Source organism: Lemur catta, chromosome 19 (assembly GCF_020740605.2).
Source record: "Lemur catta isolate mLemCat1 chromosome 19, mLemCat1.pri, whole genome shotgun sequence".
In the NCBI taxonomy this organism is placed as follows: domain Eukaryota; kingdom Metazoa; phylum Chordata; class Mammalia; order Primates; family Lemuridae; genus Lemur; species Lemur catta.
The window spans coordinates 19,527,196-19,547,228 of NC_059146.1; the positions used below are offsets into that span (position 1 = coordinate 19,527,196).

The 20,033-nt window shown below is 46.5% G+C and overlaps 1 protein-coding gene across 1 annotated transcript; it reads right to left on the bottom strand.

Annotated features, from left to right (window-relative positions):
* Positions 1–7,510: 7,510 nt before the first annotated feature.
* LOC123624597 (galanin like peptide) lies at positions 7,511–13,384 on the bottom strand. The gene is made up of 5 exons (XM_045532571.1): positions 13,301–13,384; positions 10,831–10,879; positions 9,927–10,007; positions 9,008–9,085; positions 7,511–7,566 (listed from the first exon to the last, which is right to left on the bottom strand). Exons 1-5 carry the CDS (start codon positions 13,382–13,384, stop codon positions 7,511–7,513), a joined length of 348 nt encoding a protein of 115 aa, XP_045388527.1.
* Positions 13,385–20,033: the final 6,649 nt, after the last annotated feature.

A 20,033-nucleotide genomic window follows, 5' to 3' on the forward strand; every position in this document is an offset into this window, starting at 1 on the left:
TTCCATAATCAGGTCCAAGTCCTTTGCCCCAAGACCAAAGTGAATGATGACTTGTCAGCTCTCTTGTATATAACCATGACACCCAAGCACTTACCAGGGTTTCTGGATCACAGTGGGAATCTGTAGATATTAATCACCAGGGTCTTTCAATAAATATTTATCCTCCCTGTTGATTTATTTTCCTGTTTAGTTATGTCTAGTGTTTTCTTCCTTCTTGGTTTATTTTGGTTTACGTTGCTGTTCTTCTAACGCACAAGTCTCGTTTTGTGTCAATGTTTTATAACAAAACCTGAGGCTGCATCTGTGCATGGTGGTGGATGCCTTGTAGGCCCAGCTACTCCAAGGCTGAGGTGAAGGATCACGTAAGCCCAGGTGTTCAGGTCCACCGGGGCAACATAGCAAGACCCCATTCCCACAGAGAGAAAACTAAAAACAGGCTGTTGCTTAATCTCCTTTTACCCATTACTCATTATTATTGTAAAGTGGGGTTATCTGAGCAGGGTAGACAGCTTCAATACACAACGCCTGCTGAAATTTGCATTTCAGATAAACAAAACTTGTTTTAGTGTTGTGCTCTAAGTTTTTCCTTCTTGATCAATCTCAACTTTCATTAGCTATTCTGTATTTTTAATATAATTTATTCTATAAAGCAGTTTTAGGCTCACAGCAAAATCGAGTGGACAGTACAACGAGTCCCCATACTCCCCTGCCCCATGCACAGCTTCCCCCACTACCGATGCCCCCGCCAGAGTGGAACATTTGTTACAATGGACAAATTTGCACTGACACGTCATTGTCACCCAAAGCCCACAGGTTTACATTGGAATTCATCGTTGGTGTTGTGCATTCTATGGGATTGGACGGAAGTCTAATGCCATGTATCCATCATTGTAGTTTCATACGCAACAGTTTCACTGCCCTAGAAATCCTGGAAGGGGTTTGCAACTGTGTTTTAACCTAAGTGTCCAGCTTGAACCATGAATAGTAGTACAGCACCAGCAAAGAGGGGGAAGGAAAAACTTCTAGACAAACAGAACAGAATGTAAAATACCTGAAGGAGGAAGGTTAGACGTAGGAGGTTCTGAAATAAAACCAACACAAAAGGGGATAAGCTAGACGTAGGGCAGTGAATTTCATCCGGGTAGGCTGTTAAATTACTCAAGAGCTCTCTGAATGCTTTGATAAGCCTTTTGGAGCAGCAGTCCCCACCTTTGGCAGCAGGGATGGCTTTCATGGAGACAGTTTTTCCATGGACTAAGGAGGGTGGGTGATGGTTTGGGGATGACTCAAGTGCATTACATTTATTGTGCACTTTATTTCTATTATTATTACATTGTATTATGTAATGAAATAATTATACAACTCACCATAGGTTGGGGACCCCTGTTTAAGAGGATTTCAGCAGAAGAGTGACAGATTTTATTTGCACGAAATTTATTTAAAGCGTTGATGCTTAATGGATCAAAGCAGAGGTATGTTGGTTGTATCAACTAGTGTTGACGAATTGCTTTTGGTTTTGTGAGACTGGCTGAGCCATGCCAATCCGTCTCCCCAAGGAGTTCTGGCCTGAGGTTTGTAGGGGAATTTTTGTGGGCAGTGCCTAGGGAATTAGCATAACTGATTGACTAGGTCAGGGGGGTGAAATATTAGGGATGTAGAATCTGCATTTTTTGCGCTGAGTCAGTTCTTCGGCAGGGTCTGCAAAGTATCTTAGGAAACAGTCTTGGGTTTAACATGGAAGACGTTTTCTACAGAGGTGATTATGGGAAGTTATGGGACTGTGTGACAAAGGGCTGTGTGACTCTTAAGCAGTAAACAGCTGTAAGGGAGTGAGCCACGGGGCTAGAGCTGTTTAGTGCTTAGCTGTGTTTTTCAAGACTTACGCCCTTGTTAAAATCCCAGCAACTTGGTTTTAGTTAATTTTATAAGGATGGTTTCAGAATTTGAGCTGCTGAACTGGGCGAATCGTAAACCTGCTGAAGAAGCAGCTGCCTGTGTTTGTACCGGGCTGACTGCAAACATCCCTGGGCGACGCAGTGCCACATGCACCTGGTCAGCTGTCACTCAGCCACGGCCAGACCTGGACTGTGCTAAAATTTCCCACATGTGTGAACTTGCAAAAGACTTTCACGACTGCCTAGCTTCTCCTGTGTTTTCCAAATTGCAGTTCACACACACACACACACACAAAATTAAAACGCCTTCTCTCTTGTTTGCTGCTCTACAGTGTTGATTTCATTGGTTGAGATGTGACTTTTCATTTTAAGAGGTGTGATATTGTGAAATATATATTTGGTCTTGGCCCGTTGTCCCTCGTTCCTGGCATACAACTTTTAAAATCCTTAGAATCTCCCAAGTGATGAATGTCTTTTTGTGCTAATGAATGACACCCCGGCAGGCAGCCCCTAGGCAGCTTCAGGGTGGGGCTGCTCACCAGAAAGACCAAGGGGGGGTTGGAAGGTGGGGACTTCTAGCCCCACCCTAACCTCCAGGGTCGGGAGAGGGGCTGGAGGTTGAGTTGACCACCAGTGGCCACTGGTTTGTTCAATCAATCATGCCCATGTAATGAAGCCTCCATAAAAACCCAAAAGGAGCGTTCATGGGGCTTCTGGACAGTAGAACAGGACGAAGTTCCTGGAGGGTCTCGCCCCTGGGAGGGCATGGAAGCTCCTTGTCCCGCCTCCACACCACACCCTACACATCTCTTCATCTGTATCTTTTGCAGAATCCTTTACAGTAAACCGGTAACTATAAGTAGGTGTTTCCCTAAGTTCTGTGAGCAGCTCTAGCAAATTAATCGAACCCAAGGAGTCTTGGGAGCCCTGATTTATAGCCAGTGGGTCAGGAACACAGGTAGACCTGGGGCTGGCGACTGGCATCGAAAGTGGGGTCAGTCTTGTGGGACTGAGACCTCTCAACCTGTGGGATCTGACGCCACCTGCAGGCAGGCAGAGGGTGTTGGAATTGAACTGGAGGACGTTCAGCTGGTGCACTGAAACTGAGCGAGTTTTTCCTACATTGCGGGGGGGAAGCACATGCATTCATTCATTTTTTTACAGCTTTATTGAGGTGTAATTGATAGACACATAATCAATTATAATCAGTAACTTGAATAAACATCCGTATATTTAATGTATACAATTTGACAAGCTTGAACATATGCAAACACCCATGATACCGTCACCACAGCCAATGTAACACACACACCCATCACCTCCAGAAGTTTCCTTATGTCCTCTCGCTTGTACATGAGTGTCTGTGTCTGTGTGTGTGTGACAAGAATACTTAACATAAGATCTACTCTCTTCACAAATTTTTAAGTGCACAATACGGTCTTATTAACTATAGGCATTATGCCATGTAGCTGATCTCTGGAACTCATTCATCTTGTATGGCTATAACTGATACCCGTTGAATAACAACTCCTATTCCCCCCTCCCCCTCCCTCTGGCAACCACCATTCTATTTTCTGCTTCTACAGGTTTGACGATTTTAGATACCACATATGTATGGGATCGTGCAGTATTTGTCCTTCTGTGTCTGGCTTCTTTCACTTAACACAATATCATCTAGGTCCATCCATGTTGTCTAAATGGCAGGATTTTTTTTATTTTTTAAGTCTGAATAATATTCCATTGTGTATATATAGCACATTTTCTTTATTCATCCATTGATGGCCACTTAGGTTGGCTCCATATCTTGGCTATTGTGAACAGTGCGGCAATAAACATGGGAGTCCAGATATCCCTTCAATAGACTGATTTCCTTTCCTTTGGATCTATATACCCAGAAGTGGGATTGCTGGATCACACAGTTGTTCTCTTTTTAATTTCTTAGGGAGCTACCATGCTGTCTCCAGAGTGACTATAGCATTTTACTGATCAGAATTCTTTCCGATTTAACCTTATGAAGTTTATCTTCATTACTGTTTCCTCAAGTTATTTCCTCCTCTCTATTTTTACGGCCCCCTCTCTTTGGGAATCCTGTCACTTCATGTCTGTTCTAGATTCTTGCTGTCGTCTGGGGGTGTCCCCAGTATTCTTCCCCAGATCTCTAATTTGTTTTTCTGCTCTGTCCGTCCTACCAACGTCCCACATATTGTCCTCTTTATTCTGGCTAGCAGATATTTTTCTTAACTAATATTTCAACTGCATTTTTTATTGAAAACTGTCATTCTTATTCCCTCTTGCTAATTACTTATGTTTCTTATGCTTGTTTATATTTCTAAGAAGACGGTTCTAATACCCCTGGTCGTGCAGGTTTCTGCAGCCAGTTTGTAGCCTTCTTTTTTTTTTCCATGTTCTTTCTTTTTTGAGACAGAGTCTCGCTCTGTTGCCCAGACTAGAGTGCTATGGCATCATCATAGCTCACAGCAACCTCAAACTCCTCGGCTCAAGCCATCCTCCTGCCTCAGCCTCCCAAGTAGCTGGGACTACAGGCATGTGCCCTGCTAATTTTTTCTATGTATTTTTTAGTTGTCCAGCTAATTTCTTTCTATTTTTAGTAGAGATGGACTCGGTCTTGCTCAGGCTGGTCTCGAACTCCTGAGCTCAAGCAGTCCTCCTGCCTCAGCCTCTCAGAGTGCTAGGATTACAGGTGTGAGCCATCAGGCCCGGCCTTGTTTTCCTTTTGAATTAGTGTCTCATTCTTTGGCCAGTGAGTTAATATTCCTTGCTTAGGGTCGGAATTCTCAACCCAGGGTGGTTTTGCTCTAAGGGGACATTCATCGATGTCTGGAGATATTTTTGGTGGTCTTTTTTCTTTTTCTTTTTCCCCATATTATGTGCAGAAATGATTGTCAAAACTAGGGGCTGGGGTGCTCGTGGCAGGTAGCAAGTGGAGGCCGGGGATCTGCTAAACACCCCGCCCCTCACAGGACACAGCCCACAGGATTACCAGGCGCTAATGGTAATATCGCCCATGTGAGAAACACTGGGATGGGGGTATTGACTGTGGTTGATAAACCCATCTAAGTGTGTTTGGCCAGAGGCTAATCCTGTTTAGCCCCAACACCCTCAGGAGAGGAGTGATGAGCCCACGGTTAACCCTCCCTGTAGTGTGTAATCCTACCAGGAGCAGCCTCAGATCAGAGGCTCAGTCAAGCCCTCCAGGGAGATCAGTGTGGCAGGAGACACTCCCTAGAGCAGAGATTTTGAGCTATCCCAGAATCCCAGGAACATCCTGAACAGACAAAGTACTGCCAATGCTTCACCCTGCCCTCCCAGGGTCTGACTTACCTGGTCGAGAGTGGGATTTGGTTTTTGGATATTTTCAAAACCTCCCAGTGGATACTTTAGAGCAGATAGTTCTCCATCTCAGGTGCACTTTGAGACCACCTAAAAAGTTTTAACAAGCACTGATGCCTGAGCCCAACCTAAAGGAAGTCTGACTTAGTTGGACTTTGGTTTGGCCTGGGTATTAGGGCTTTGAAAAATCTTCAGGTGATGCTAATATGCATTCAAGGCTGAGACTCTTGGCTCGAACTTCAGGAACATCTAAATCACCTGGAGGGCTCGTTAAATGCAGATTGCCAGGCCCACCCTAAAGTCTCTGAAGCAGGAGGTCTAGGGTGAGGGTCTGAGAAGGGGCTTTTCTAACAAATTTCCATCTGATGTTGGTCAAAGGGACACCACTTTGAGAACCACTACTGCAGAGTTGGGGTTGGCAAATGTTTTCTGTGAAAGGCCAGATAGCAGGTGTGTCAAGCTTTGTGGGCCAGAAAGTTTCTGTTACAGCTAGTCAACTTCACCCAACCAGTCACAGCCCAAATTAGCCCCCAACAATAAAGAAAATAACAGCCATGTGCCAATACAACTTTATTTGTGGACGCTGAAGTTGGAATTTCATCTTCAGCCCGGGGGCTGACATACGGGCTATGTGGGGCTGGGAGTCCGGCCCACAGCCAGAGAAGTGGACTTAGCTCCTGGCCCAGGCTACAGGGAGGCAGGCAGCAGCCTGTGGGCCACACCGATATCCCCTCCTGAACTGAATCTTGGGAAGAGACAAAAGACTAGTTTGGTCACAAGGAAATATCACTGCACACCCATTAGCATGGCTGCTATTAAAAACAAAAGAAAAATATAAAATAATAAGTGTTGACGATGTATGAGCATTGAAAGACATTTCTTTAAAATAACTGAATGTGCCCCCACCCCAGCCTCTTTTCCCACTGGAGGCAGATGAAGCAACTCCTCGGACCCAGAGATGAAACTGCATAGCCGGAGATGGCAGAACCATCCTACCAGCCCATGACAGCTTCTTCTGGTAGTTATGAGAGGGTGGGGTAGACTTTTATCTTGTTTACACCATGATATTTTGGGGCTCTGGATGTGGAAGCCCTGAAGTGCCACATAAGAAGTTTAACTGCCTTGAAGCCATCCTTCTGGAGGGCTCCCGTGTAGACATTCTGGTCAACTGTCCCAGCTAAACCCAGCCTTCCAGCTAGAGCCACCAAGACCCAGACATGTGAGAGAAGCCACCTCGGACCCTCCAACTCTGTCCACCCACCAACTGAACACCACCAGTGGTCTCTGTCAAAGCCACATGGAATAGAAGAATCATGGGATCAAGCCCTGGCCGAATCCCTGACTTACAAAATTATGACACAAAATAGTTGTTTTAAACCACTAAGTTTTGGGGTCATGTGTTATGCAGCAATAGGCATTACTCCTATCAGGTGAAAGAAAATCTAAAGCAAAAGGCATTGATGAAGAAAAAAGAGAGGTTCTTCCAGGAATTTATAACACATAAGCTTAAGTGATGCTAATAATATAGCTTCAAAATATGTAAATAGCTCTGAAACTAATGAACAGGTGCTAGGTCAGATATCCAGAAATTGCCAGAAATTGGAATTAAGGGCTCTCTCATTAGATAATCCAAAATATATTACCTCCCACAGGTTGTATTTTCCTAATCCCACACCTGACTCTACCATCCTTGATTTTGCTACCTTCAACAAATTCCCACAGAAATTAAAAAAGAAAACATTGACTATTTGACAAGAAATATTTTATTCTCCCCATCCTGCTCCAGGTTACCTCTCCTCATTTCTGGAGGAGACTTAGGTGGGTTGGAAGGAAAGGGAAGAGTTAGAATGGTATTTTGAAGAATCTTTTCAAGACATCCTAGAATCTCAGACTTAAGAGGGGTATTTGTATTATCAATAGCTCATGTCATAATTGGGACGATTCCAAAAGAATACAATTACTTATTTTACATGTATTGCAGGAATATTCCCTGACTATCCCAGTATCTTCCAAATGGTTCCTGAATTACTCTTGTGTTCATTAACAACACTGTATACTTATTCCAAAGATAAATCAATAAGACCTGAGACACTCCCGGGATTTTTTTTTTTTTTTAAGAATAATTCTTCAAATGCTCCAAAATTTCTTCATGAGATTTGGGAATTTAATTTCAGGATCTTAGTCTCAGCAAAGGGTTTCTAGATCAAGTTTCAGGGGGAACAGGAGGAGCTGGAGAAAGATGAAGAGGAGGGATTTGGAGGCATCTATGACTTCAGGACACCTTCCTCCTTGGGAACTTTCTCGCCCAGCACACCTAGATCTGTGGGAGAGAAAGAAGCAGATTGTGAATGGTTCTTCTCACCATGACCACCCAAGCCAGGTTCTTGAGGCTGGGCATGAAACTGGGGAGGAAGATGGATTTAGTTTATCTCAGATCCAATGGCCTTTCCTTTTCTGTCTCCCTCTTTCCTTTTTGTTCTTCCTTCTCTTTATTTTCATCTACCCACATATTTACCTTTTCCACTCCTGTTTTAAGATTCACATGCTGAGGGTGGGTGTTTTCAAGAGCCAGAGAGTTGTCAAGTTTGGGTGAGAATTAGTGAATTTGGGGGTATCATATCCAGCATTGTCCAATATGTGCTTTTGAAATGGATTTGTACAGTTGAAATAAAGGCATGGTGTTAGTTTCCAAGAACTGGGCTAGGATTAAAGAAGAAGATGGAACTGGCATTGAACGTGTGAACGTCCAACTGCAGGAGGGCAGGAAAAGCTGGGGTTTGGGCACTGGCTGAGCTCATGGGCAGGTGGGAAGGTGGCACGTGGATGCTGTATTTGGATAGTTCAATTCACTCATTTAACAAATATTTACCAAGCACCTGCTATGCATCATCCACTGTGCTAGACAGTGAACCACCCAGAGGGGCGTCCCTGCTCACATGGAGCTCACATAATACGCAAATTAATACGTGAGAAAGAAAGAAGCACATAAGTGATAAATGTTACTATTAATAAGAAACAGGATGACAAAAATAGAGAAAAAGTGGATTTATTCTAGGCTTAATGGTCAGAGAAGTGGTCACCTCTAAGGAGGTGATCACTAAACTGGCTTCCAAATGACAGGAAGAATCCAGCCATGCAGAGCTCTGGAAATAAAGCTCTCTAGAGTGTAACAACTAAAGCAAGTCAGTGCTAATAAAATAAAAATATAAAATTAAATGAAAACACTCTGGACTGAGGTACTAGCTGGGGCAAAGATCCACAAGAGGTAACGACCCGGTTCCCGGAAAACCAGATGCCACGGTTGGAACAGAGGGGCACGTGTGGGTGTGAGTGCAGATAAGCACAGTTCAGAGTAAGATGAACTGTGGGAAATGCAGGTCTTGTTTGGGAGAGAGGTCAAAGTTGGAATTGCACCATGAGGTCAAAGTGAGGGGAGTGAGGTCAGCTTGGGGTGATACGGGGGGAGATCAAGGTTTGGGTGTGGGGTCATGGTTGGGAAGGTGTAGACTGTGGGGTGATTTCACACCTGGCTGGGAAATCAGAGCAGGACCGTGAGGCAAGGTCTGAAGTCACCGCACAGAGTTGAAGTGAGCAGTCAAGACCAGGCTGGGACCCACAGTGAGGGTGTGGACAGGGTGGGGGGTCACAGTGAAGAGGTTCTTGGCTGACCCTAGTTTGCTGCCATCCTCCCTTCCCCAAAGCTCTGCCTGCCCACCACTTCTTTCCCCTTCTATTTCTCTTCCACCTTTCCCCGTCTTTACCTCCAATCTCTGGTTTGGCAAATGTCTCCACCAGACTCCTCTTGGAGGCCTGCCGAGGGTGGGAATAGGGAAGTCCATCTAGGAACAAAAGCTCAACATTAACAAAAATAACTAGGAACATGACACTCAGCTCAGTATTTCATACCACAGAATGTGGTTCTGCTTCTCTTGTTTCCTTGGAACCTCAAGGTACTTACGGTGGTTCTCAAATCTCCTGTGAGATTTGGCCCCATAGGAGACACGTGACCATGTCTAGAGACATTTTTGACAGTCAAAGCTGAGGACAGGGGATGCCGCTAGCATCTAATGGGTAGTAGCCAGGGATTCTGCTAAACATCCTACAGTGCATGGGAATGGCACCCACAAGCAAGGAATTGTCCAGCCCCAAAAGCAATAGTGCTGAGGCTGAGAAACCACACCATCAACGCACTTAATTGCCCCGATGGTGACGAGGCCCAACTGAAGTCACAAGCTGCACTCACGCTGGGCACGCCCAGGTGTCCAAACCCCTACCCTGTGCCTCCGTGATTCTGTCCCTTGAGGTGGAGGATGGGAAGGAGAGAGATTGTTTGGTCAGGTGAGGAGACGAGACAACAGCACTAGGCATGAGTGAAGAGATGGATGTGGAGCTCGCGAGGAGACAATATCAACAATAACAACCATGACTGTGCTGTTCCTGCCATGTGCCAGACACTTGCAGGAAATTCACACACATTTTCTCACCTAGTCGGGTAACAAAGTCCTGAGGCAGTTCCACTTATACCATTTCACATATGGAGGAATCTCAAGCTCGAAGGAAATGCATCACTTCCCAAGTGCCCACAAGCGGAGCAAGGGATGGAGCCCACATCAACCAGTTTCCAAAGCCCACAAGTGAGCGGCCGAGGGAGAGAGCTGGACGTGGAGGATGTTCACTCACCAATGGCTTTCCACAGGTCTAGGATCTCGAGAGCCATCTCCCTCTTCCTGTCCTGATCGGCCACCTGGGGGAGGTGGAGGACTGGGGAGAGTAAGATCAGGTGTCCTGTTAAAAGGTGACAAACCATCCAGCAATCCGACAGCATGATTCATTTGGCCGGGCCCCTCCACCAAAGCTGTAGGACGGTGTGTGTTTTGATCACCCCAACTTACCAGTGGTTTCGGTAGGTCAAATTGTGGTTTCGGTAGGTCAAGTCACTTGCTCAAAATCTCACCACTGCTAAGTGGCAAGACTAGGGTTTGAACCCACCCCTCTCTGGGTCCCGATCTCATGCTCATTCTGCTCAGCCACACTGGCCCTGGGGCCTGGGCGTTCCTGCACCACTGAATGAAGCCCAAGCTGCACCTGCCTCGAACATCACAGAGGGTCTCGGAATGTCACGAATTTAATGGTCACTAAGCGGCACATGGCCATGTGCACAACTAGTGCTCAAGGAAGATGCACAACTAGTGCTCAAGGAAGATGCACTCAGGGAAATGGGGAGGGAAATAAAAAGGAAAGAGGAGAGACACTAATTGTTATATGGCACCCACTGCATGCAAGGTATTGCTCTAACTCAGTCCTCACAAGGCAGGGCCATTACTCTCCCCATTGTCACAGGTGAGGAAACTGAGTCATGGAGAGATCAAGGTTGCACACCAAGCAGGTGGCAGAACTGGGATTTGAACCCAAGGCTTTGGCTTCAGAGTCCACATGCCGTTCACTCTGTTTAGACGGATCTGGAAATTAATTCTTGGGCTGCAGTGAATGTGGGTTGAGTGTCCTTATAGGGTCACAGACACACTATCTGCAGGCACCGGCAGGCGCAGGCCAGGCATGGAGAGCTGGGAGCAGGCTCACTCACCAGGACCCAGAAGGTAGCCAGCACTGTTGAGCGTCCAGCCTCCCCGGCCCTGGATGAAGACAGAGAAATCAAGACTCAGGCAGACAGAAGGGGGCAGGTATCGGACACCCCGGGACGATGTGGGCCATTGCGCTGCTTTCCTACAAGCCTGGGAAGCGAGTTTGCTTAATCCTACATCACTGGTGAGGGGATTGAAGACTTTTAAGACCTAGCAGCTCGGCATGAAAGTAAAAAGCTTCAAAAGGCACCACTGTGAGAACAGAATGTCGGATGCCAGGGCTGGGGAGAGAGACCCATGAGGAATTGTTCAACAAGTATGGTTTCAGTTACACAGGTGAATAAGTCCTAGAGATCCGCTGTACAGCACTGTGCCTATAGTTAACAACACGGCATTGTGCACTTTAAAATATGTTAAGAGAATAGATCTCAGTTAAGGATTGTTACTAACGTGCACGCACACACACACAAAAGAACACAAGGAAATTTTTAGAGGTGGTGCTGCTGGGTTTGTTTAGTATCTTGGCTGTGGTGACAGTACCATGGATGTATGCATCTATCCACACTCATCAAGCTGTATACATTAAATGTGTGTGATGTTTTTTGTATATTCATTATATCTTAGTAAGGGTTTAAAAAAAGCACTACTGTAAATTCTTTACCTGTGTCGTATATTGTCACCATTCATGCAGAGTTGGGTTCAAACCCAGGCTACATTATGGGTGGCTTTAGGCAAGTAGCCAAGTTCCTTTGAGAATGATAATGGCTAACATTTATTGTGGGCTTACCATATGCCAGCATCTGTTCTAAGCAGGACTGGCCACGGAATTTGTGGGGCCCAGTGTAAAGTCAAAATATGGGGCCCCTGGCTCAAAAATGATTCAGAATTTCAAGATGGTGATGGAAGTTTGTTAAGCCAAACTTGTGTCCCAGGTGACTGCATGGTGCATGCCCATGAAGCCAGCTCTAGTTCTAAGCCCGTGGCATATATATTTAACTAATCCTCCCAACAACTCCACTAGGTAAGAACTATCATTAGCCTCATTGAACAGAAAAGGAAACTGAGGCCCAGAAGATTAGGCAAATTGCCTGAATTAACACAGTAAGTAGCACAGCTGGGGTTCAAACTTTAAACCCAGGCAAATTCCAGACTCTTAACAACTATGTGCCCTGAATATTTAAGCCTCAGTTTTCCACTCTGTAAAATGGGAAGTTGCTAAATAGAGCCAACTGCAAAGGATGCTGGATGGAATTAGCTAATTCGAGTTGAGGGTTTCACACGATGCATTAGTGCTGAGAAAGCACTCCACACCCTTGTCCAAATTCCCTGAACATCCCTACAGGGTGGATACCATTATCCCTTAGTTATACAGAAGGAAGGGAGGCTCAAAGAAACTTAAACAACTCGCTAAGGACCAGCTAGCATGGAGGATAGCTGCTACCCAAACTCAGAGCTGTTGAATGCCAAGCCTGGGCCCTCTTTTTTTCTTTTTCTTAGCATTTTTTAAAATTGACAAATAAAAATTGCGTATAAAATATATGCATAGTATACAACATGATATTTTGAAATATGCATACATTGTGGAATGGCTAAATCGAGCGAATTAACATCTGCATCACCTCACATACCCTTTTTTTGTGAGAACACTTAATATCTACTCTCTTAGCAATTTTCATGTATACAATACATTGTTATTAGGTATAGTCTCCATGCTGTGCAATAGATCTCTTGAGCTTATTCCTCCGTCTAACTGAAATTTTGTATCCTTGGACCAGCATCTCTTGATTATTTAATCTTCTTGGTTAAATAATGAGCACTGTCTGCTAAAGCTCCAGGGGTCTCACATGGATTAACTCTATTAATTCTCACAGTGCTGTAATTTGACAAAGAAGGACATTGAGGGACAAGAGAGGTCAGGTGACTCACTGAGCTCAGCAGCTAGGAAGTCACAGGTCCAGGATTTCAAACTCAGCCCAGTCTCTATGGCCCACACGCTTAATCAGTGGTTCTCAGAGTGTGGTCCTGGGGCCAGCGTCAGCATCAGCATCACTTGGGGACTTATGAGAAATGCCAGTTCTCAGGCCCCTACCCAAGACTTGGGTAACAACAGAAACTCCTGCGTTGGGTCTCAGGAGTGTGCATTTTAAAGTGCCCTCCAGGTGATTTTCCTGCATGCTAAATGGCTGGAAAACTTAAGAGTGACAAGCAACTGCCTTTGCAGGCACCTTTTTGCATCTCTGGGCAATGCCAGTCATTAGGATATTTGGGCTTGAATAAGCTGAACTCTGACCTCGTATTTTTCGCCTGTATTATATTCAACCTCCAGGGCCAGTGAGATCAGCTCCTGCCTAATCTCACATTTTCACAACGTGACCCTGTTTCCTGGCTCAAGCCATGAAAATTTAAAAAACTCTTCCCATAGGGCAGTGACTGGGGATGCTGCTGGTGCTGAGGAATGCAGGGAGGTGTTACCCGGTGGGCAGGTGCCGATGCCGGAGTCTCCGCCAGGCTCAGCAAGACTGAGAGGAGGAGGACCAGGTGGATGGACGGAGCCATCCGAGGGCAGGAAGAACAGGTGCTTACAGCTGCAGAATGCTGCCAAGAGAGAGTGGAGAGTTATTTTCCAAAGGAAAGGCCGTGTGCACTTCTGATAGAGACAGAGGAATTTATTTTTTAGATTTATCGAGGTAAAATCGGTAAACAAAAAATTTCACACATTTAATGTATACATCTTGATGAATTTGGACATTTGCATACACCCATGATACCATCACCACAATCAAAGTACTAAAACACATTCATCACCACCTCCAAAAATTTCCTTGTGTCCCTTGGTGGTTTTCTTTTGGTAAGAACCCTTCATGTGAGATCTACCCTCTACACCTATTATTATTATTATTATTATTTTATAGAGACAAAGTCTTGCTCTGTCACCCAGTCTGGAGTGCAGAGTCAGGATCATAGCTCACTGCAACCTCGAACTCCTAGCCTCAAGCAATCCTCCCCCCTCAGCCTCCTGAGTAGCTGGGACTACAGGTGTATGCCACCACACCTGGCTAATTTTTTTAATATTATTTTGTAGAGATGGCTATGTCGCCCAGGCTGGTCTCAAACTCCTGGCCTCAAGTGATCCTCCCACCTTGGCCTCCCAAAGTGCTGGAATTACAGGCTTGAGCCACCACACCCAGCTCTCTACATATTTTAATGTGCATAATAACGTATTGTTAACTGAAGAGTAACAGATACACAGATCTTCTTGTTTTAAACGTATCCTGGAAAAATAAAAACAAGCACATCCAAGGTTCCTTTTTTTTTTTTTTTTGAAGTTTTTATGGAGCTTTATTTTGGAGCACATGCATTTAAGTAAAACCAGAGAGTTGGTAGAGGGAAAATGCTGAATTAAGTAATAAGATATGGGGAACATAAAATATGGCCAACAAACAAAACCCCCAACTCCTTCCCGCATCGCCTGCCAGGTCATCCACGCCCTCTTCCCATCCCTCCGCAGCTCTGCGCCCAAACCTTTCCTTCCCCGGCTGCTCCCCGCCTTTCCGCACCTCCAATGCTCGCAGTTCCCCTGATCCCCACCTTTCCCGCCTCCCCTTCACTCTGCCCCCAGCCTGGAAGCCCCTCCCGGCCGGCTCTCACCTGGGCGCGCGGGCAGCTCCGGGTCTCAGGGTCGCTGCTCTGGCGCCGGGCGCGGAGCTTTTATGCCGCCCGCGGAGGAGAGAGACGGAGGCGGGAAGGGGGGATTAGGCAGCGGAGAGGGGAGGGCAGACGGGGGGGGGTGGGGAGCGATGGGGAGCAGAGATTCATCCACTCGAGGATCTTTGATGAGCTGGCCCGTGAGGTCAAAAAAAAGGGCGTATCATTGCAGGGTAATGTTTCCCCGCCTCAGTTTCCCCGGGAGAACCTCTAATCCGAGGCATAGCTGCCCTTCCTGGGGTGTCCCCGGCTCTGCGTTTATTCACTCCCCACCCTGTCTGTGAGTGTGTGTGTGTCGCCTCCCTGTCTCTCCGCACCTGCAGCTGGGGGCCCTGTCCCCTCCCTGGGCACCTTCGCTAGCTCTCGGCCCTGCAGCCGCTGGCTGAGCCCGGGTCCTTCTGTCCTGCGTGACAGACCCTGTTTGCGCGTTTCCTCGGTTGCGGTTTATCCCCCTCCCTAGAACATAAACCCAATGAGGAGAGTCCATACCTCCTGCTCATCCCTCTGTCCCTAGCTTAAAGTTCTCAACCAGGGGTGATTTTGTCTGCACCCCCCCACACTTCCTGGGGACATCTGGCCAGGTCTGGAGACATTTTTGTTCATGGTGACTTGGGAGGGGCCCCGGCATCCTGCACAGACAAGGGAAGGCTGCGGCGGCCCCCAACACGCTGCCTGGAACTCAGTAAATAATTGTTGGAGGAACAAATGAAGCGCGTGTCTTGTATCTCCCTCCCTCCCTGTGCCTGTGTTTTGCTTGTTTATCTGTGTCTTCAGTTCCGTCCCTCTGCGCCTTGGACAACGCCGCTGTCCCGTGAAAGGTCCCCGGAAGAGAGGGAGCCCACGCCACCCTCTGCTTCCGACCGGCGGGGGCGAGTCCGGGCTTTAGGGAGAGAAAGTGACAAGCAGGTGCGAATGGCTTTGCCGGGAAAGCGAGCGCAGGAGGACGGAGAAGGGAGGAGGGAGTGATGCGCCTGGCGGAGACCAGGGCCGCCAGGGAGCTGAAAGCTGGGGGGTGGGAGGCTGTCACCGGTCGTGGACAGTCGCTGAAGCCATCCTAAGACCTTGCTGCCCAGTTAACTGATTTGCAAAAAATAAACCGAGTAGGTCCAAATCTCTCTCTCTCTCTTTCCTCTCTCTCATCTCCTCTTTGTATATATGTACATACAGATACTCAGAGTAAGTTGCAAACTTTGTGCCCCTTCACCCCTAAATCTTCAGGGTGTTTTTCCTAAAATCAAGGGCATTCTGTAACGGTAACCACAGTAACACTGTCAAAAATCACAAAACTAACATTGATACAGTAGTAATATCTACAGCTGTCCCGGTAATGCCTTCTACTGCAAAATTCTTAATTAAATTTTTTTAAAAATTCCACAACATACCTCTTTAGTCTCCCTTAATCTGGAATTCCTCCACTTTCTTTGACTTTCATCACCTTAACACTTTTGAACAGTAAAGGTGAGAAGTGAGTCATTTTGTGGGATGCTTCTCAACTTGTGTACTTGGGCTTATCTGCTCATCATTAGAGTCTGGTCGTGCACGTTTGGCAGAAAACCCACAGAAGCTGTAGTGTCCTTCGCATGTATCCTACCACAGCACTGGTGATGTTAACGTTATTTCTTTTGTTTTTTTTTTTTAGAGACAGGGTCTCGCTCTGTTGCCCAGGCTGGAGTGCAGTGGTGTGATCAAAGCTCACTGCAGCTTCGACCCTCTTGCCTCAAGCGATCCTCCTGCCTCAGTCTGAATTCTCAGGTTTTCAAAGAGGGATGGGTTGGTGAGGTTGAAAATCATGATTTCAGAGTCAGATATTGAAAAGGTAACAGGACAGGAATCTGCAGTCAGGAAGAGACATTTTCGGAGGTGATTGGAAGGACATCTCTGTGCTAAGTCCAGGTGAGTCAGAACGGAGCGGGCCGAGGAGGCATATGAGTGCTGAGAGGCGCGTGTGAAAACATCGCGGACGCTGAGGCTGCATTCACAGGGGCGCTCCAAGTGGATGACGCGGAGCTGACTCACGAGAGCCATCCAGGGCTGGAGAAGGTCCTGGGGTTTGGCTAAGGACAGTGGCGACAATGGGGAGTAGGTGAAATGAGCAATGTCTCAGCCTTCAAAAGGCAGCAGGCAACAAACTGTGAAAAATAAAAAAGAGGGCAGAGGATGTCTGCACCCTCTTTTGATTGTGAATGGGAAGGAGTTCCGGAAATGGCCTACACTGGAGACAGTCATGTGGGAAGGGAGGGCTCCTTCATCTTAAAGGGATGAGTTGTACCTGGCCTGTCTCCATTTCCAAAACCAAAACTCTCAGGGAATAACTCTGATTGGGCAAGCATGGAGTCAGTCACTGTGGGCAGGAGAATGGGGTGCTATGGTTGGCTTAGCCTGGTTCACGTGCCTAATCTTCCCTTCCAGAATTGGGGGAAGGGGGCATGGGCAGATAAAGTAAGAAGTGTTTATTATTCCTTGTATTGTAAACATGATCCCCATTTTAAAGATGGGGAAGGAGAGAATTAGAGAGTTCAGTATCTTACCCCAGACCACTTGGGGGGTTTGGGTCAAGGTGAATGTTCTCTGTGCTCAAATGCTGGGTCTGACTTTTGTCACTGGCTTGTTCTTGGGCAAGTTGTCTGGGGATACTGTTCTGGGCATGAGACAGAGGGTTGAATTTTTGTATTTGATTTGGGTTAGCTGGCCTTTGATTCTCAAACACAGCCTGTACTCAGCCTCCTCTAAACAGACAGCAAAGGTTGTCCACCCAACTGATGACGAAAGAAACCAATGGACAAATAGGTAATGAATGGGTTCACAAACAATTGCTAGGTGCACAAATGAGTGAACAAATGGCCAAATGCATGAGTGAATCCACGATTGCAATCGTTCTACTCTCACCTCAGTTCTGGGAGCTCTTCTGTGGATCCAAATGCGTCCTTCCATTCATCTCCAAGGGGAGGAAACACAATATGTGAACCAGCAGAGGGCATGGGTCTCGGCGCCCTTTGTGTTCCACGATGGAGAATTACAATGTGGGTAGACAGTGGACATATCGCTGTCTTTCAGGTAAAAGTGTCTCCTTTTTAGGGCATCTGTGCCCACCAGCTGGGGTAGGTGTGGAGGTCAGGTGGGGAAGAGCACAAAACAGGACAAGGGGGTGAGAATGATGCAGAGGCTGATCCTGGAAGACTTGCTGATAGGAGAACAACAGAAACGGAGTGGCTGGAGGGGGATAGGACAAGAGGGCCGTGAGGGCTGTCAGAAGAGGATGGTCAGCAAGGCATCTGAGTGGCCCTTGGGCAGGAGTATTGGTGCTATGTGGGCTGGATGGGACAAGTGAGGTTGGCAGAAGCCAGAAGGAAAGGAAAGATGGCTTGGACAAGGGCCTTGGCAATCCATGTTTATTGATGGTCAGCTTTGCAACTGGTAGACAAAATGGGAATGGCAGCTGCTGCAGGAAAGGTTCAGAATGAATCGCCAACAGGCTATGTAGAAAATGGAGCAAATGTACAAGCTAAATGGGACCTCAGAGCTCACTTAAGCTCAGTCTCCCCTGACAAGGCAGGAATCATGTTCCAAGAAACTAAATGTGACATGAAGATATTATTGTGCAGTAGAAATTAGAATTCCAGTGATGCATGGTCACTGGAAGATCAAATGCAACCTTCCAAACTACCCACCCCCACCCTCTCTCCTCGAGTGATTGGTTGGTTACCGACTTATATTATCCCCATTCACCTCTCATAGGCAACACTCCTAACATCATTAACGTAGCTTTTTGTCCATGTGCATTCTTGCAAACATGTTTTTCTTCTTTGTGTGCACGTATTTCATGTTCATGTAAGTGGCGCTGTGTTTTGACTTTTTCCCTTCAGCACATGAAGCTCCACCACGTTGCAATGTGTACACCTAGTTCCTGCTTCTAATACACAGTCCTTGGTGTACAACGACTACACTTAAAAAACAGTTTCTCCAGACATTCATCCTGGGCATCAGTGAATCTGCAAATAGCTCTTTGAGGAAGTGGCACCGACATTGATGTCTGAGGAATTAAAGGAGAGAGTGAGGCAACAATCGTGGAGTGAGTATTTCAGCAGAAGAAATAACAAGATGAGGCCCCCAAACAGGAAAGAACTGGGCACACTGGAAGTACCAGAAGAGGGTGATTCTGGTGGAACTTACAGGGACTAAGGAGAAAGGCACAGAGTGATCGTCAGAAAGAACCTCAGCTGAGTCCCGACAGGTCCCTCCAAGAGAACCCTAAGGAGAGGAACGGAAGGAAGCCACCATTGGGGCACAATGTGGAGCCTCTGGCCACCAGTAGGTTCCCACAGGGACCTTTATGGGCAAGAATTTCACCCTTGTCAACAAAGACAGAAGCAAGGAAGTCAAAGCCCAGCCTTCAAAAATCACAATCCAGATTTCCTCGTCTGTGGTGTTGGGGTTGATATAAAAAGAACTGTAGATATGACAGTGGCCACAGATTTGGTGGCCTTTGGGTCACAGGAGGGCTCTCATGCCACCTCGCTCCATCACAGTGGATACTGGCAGGAGAAAATCATTGGTTTTATTTGCTTATTTTTCTTTTCAGATGCAGATGTGGGTCCATACATCCCTCCAGTCATGGCTAGTGCTCTGTGCAAAGCCCTTCTTGTTTTAAATTTATGATATTCCTCCCTTGTGTTTCCATTGCTTGTTCCATTCTCCCCTTCCCACAAGCAACCACTTAACGTATTGGATATGTATCCTTGAATTTTTACTACTTTTAAATAAAGATCTGCTGTGTCACTTTGTGAGTGGGGTGGCACTACAGATCTCCTTATGTTTCTTTTCCTTTTTTTCCCCTTGTACACAGCACGACGTCTTAAAGATGTGCTCACATCGCTGTGTGCACCCATGGTTCGCTGCCTGCAACTTCTGGTAGTACTCAGTAGTGTGGTAAGATCATAATTTCTAAAAGCAATTCTCATAAAAACAGATAACAGGCATGTGCCAAGGTTTTACTCAGCACATTTATGACAAACCAGCAGAACGTCAGTGCACGTCTCAAGAACCCGGGCTGTGGAGTCGGTCGGTGGGGAAACGGTGTTGAGGCAGCCTGCTGCGTTAACAGTGGCTGATGTCCTGCACAGCAGTCAAACTGTGACCTCTGGGGTTATCTTCTCTGCTGGAATAAAACTGTCACCGCACCTTGCCAGTTTTGTCCAAGCTTCAGAGTGGTGAACCACCCAGCCTCCAAGCAATTATCAGGCAAAGTTTCATTCCCCAAGAGCCGTATGACCTTCAGGCTGGACTGTTTTAAAAACAATCTAGAGTTTTATAAAGTTGCATAATTGACATTTTGCCTATTTCCAAATTTTCAGACTTTTCCTGAACAACGTGTGTTCCTCCCTCTCCCAGTAATGGACGTTTATGTCGCTCTGATTCTCTGCCATCCCAAGCAACACTCAGAGGACCAGCCCCTCACACACCTTCCTGTGCATGTTGTGTGTCTCTGGATGGGGCTGGGGGT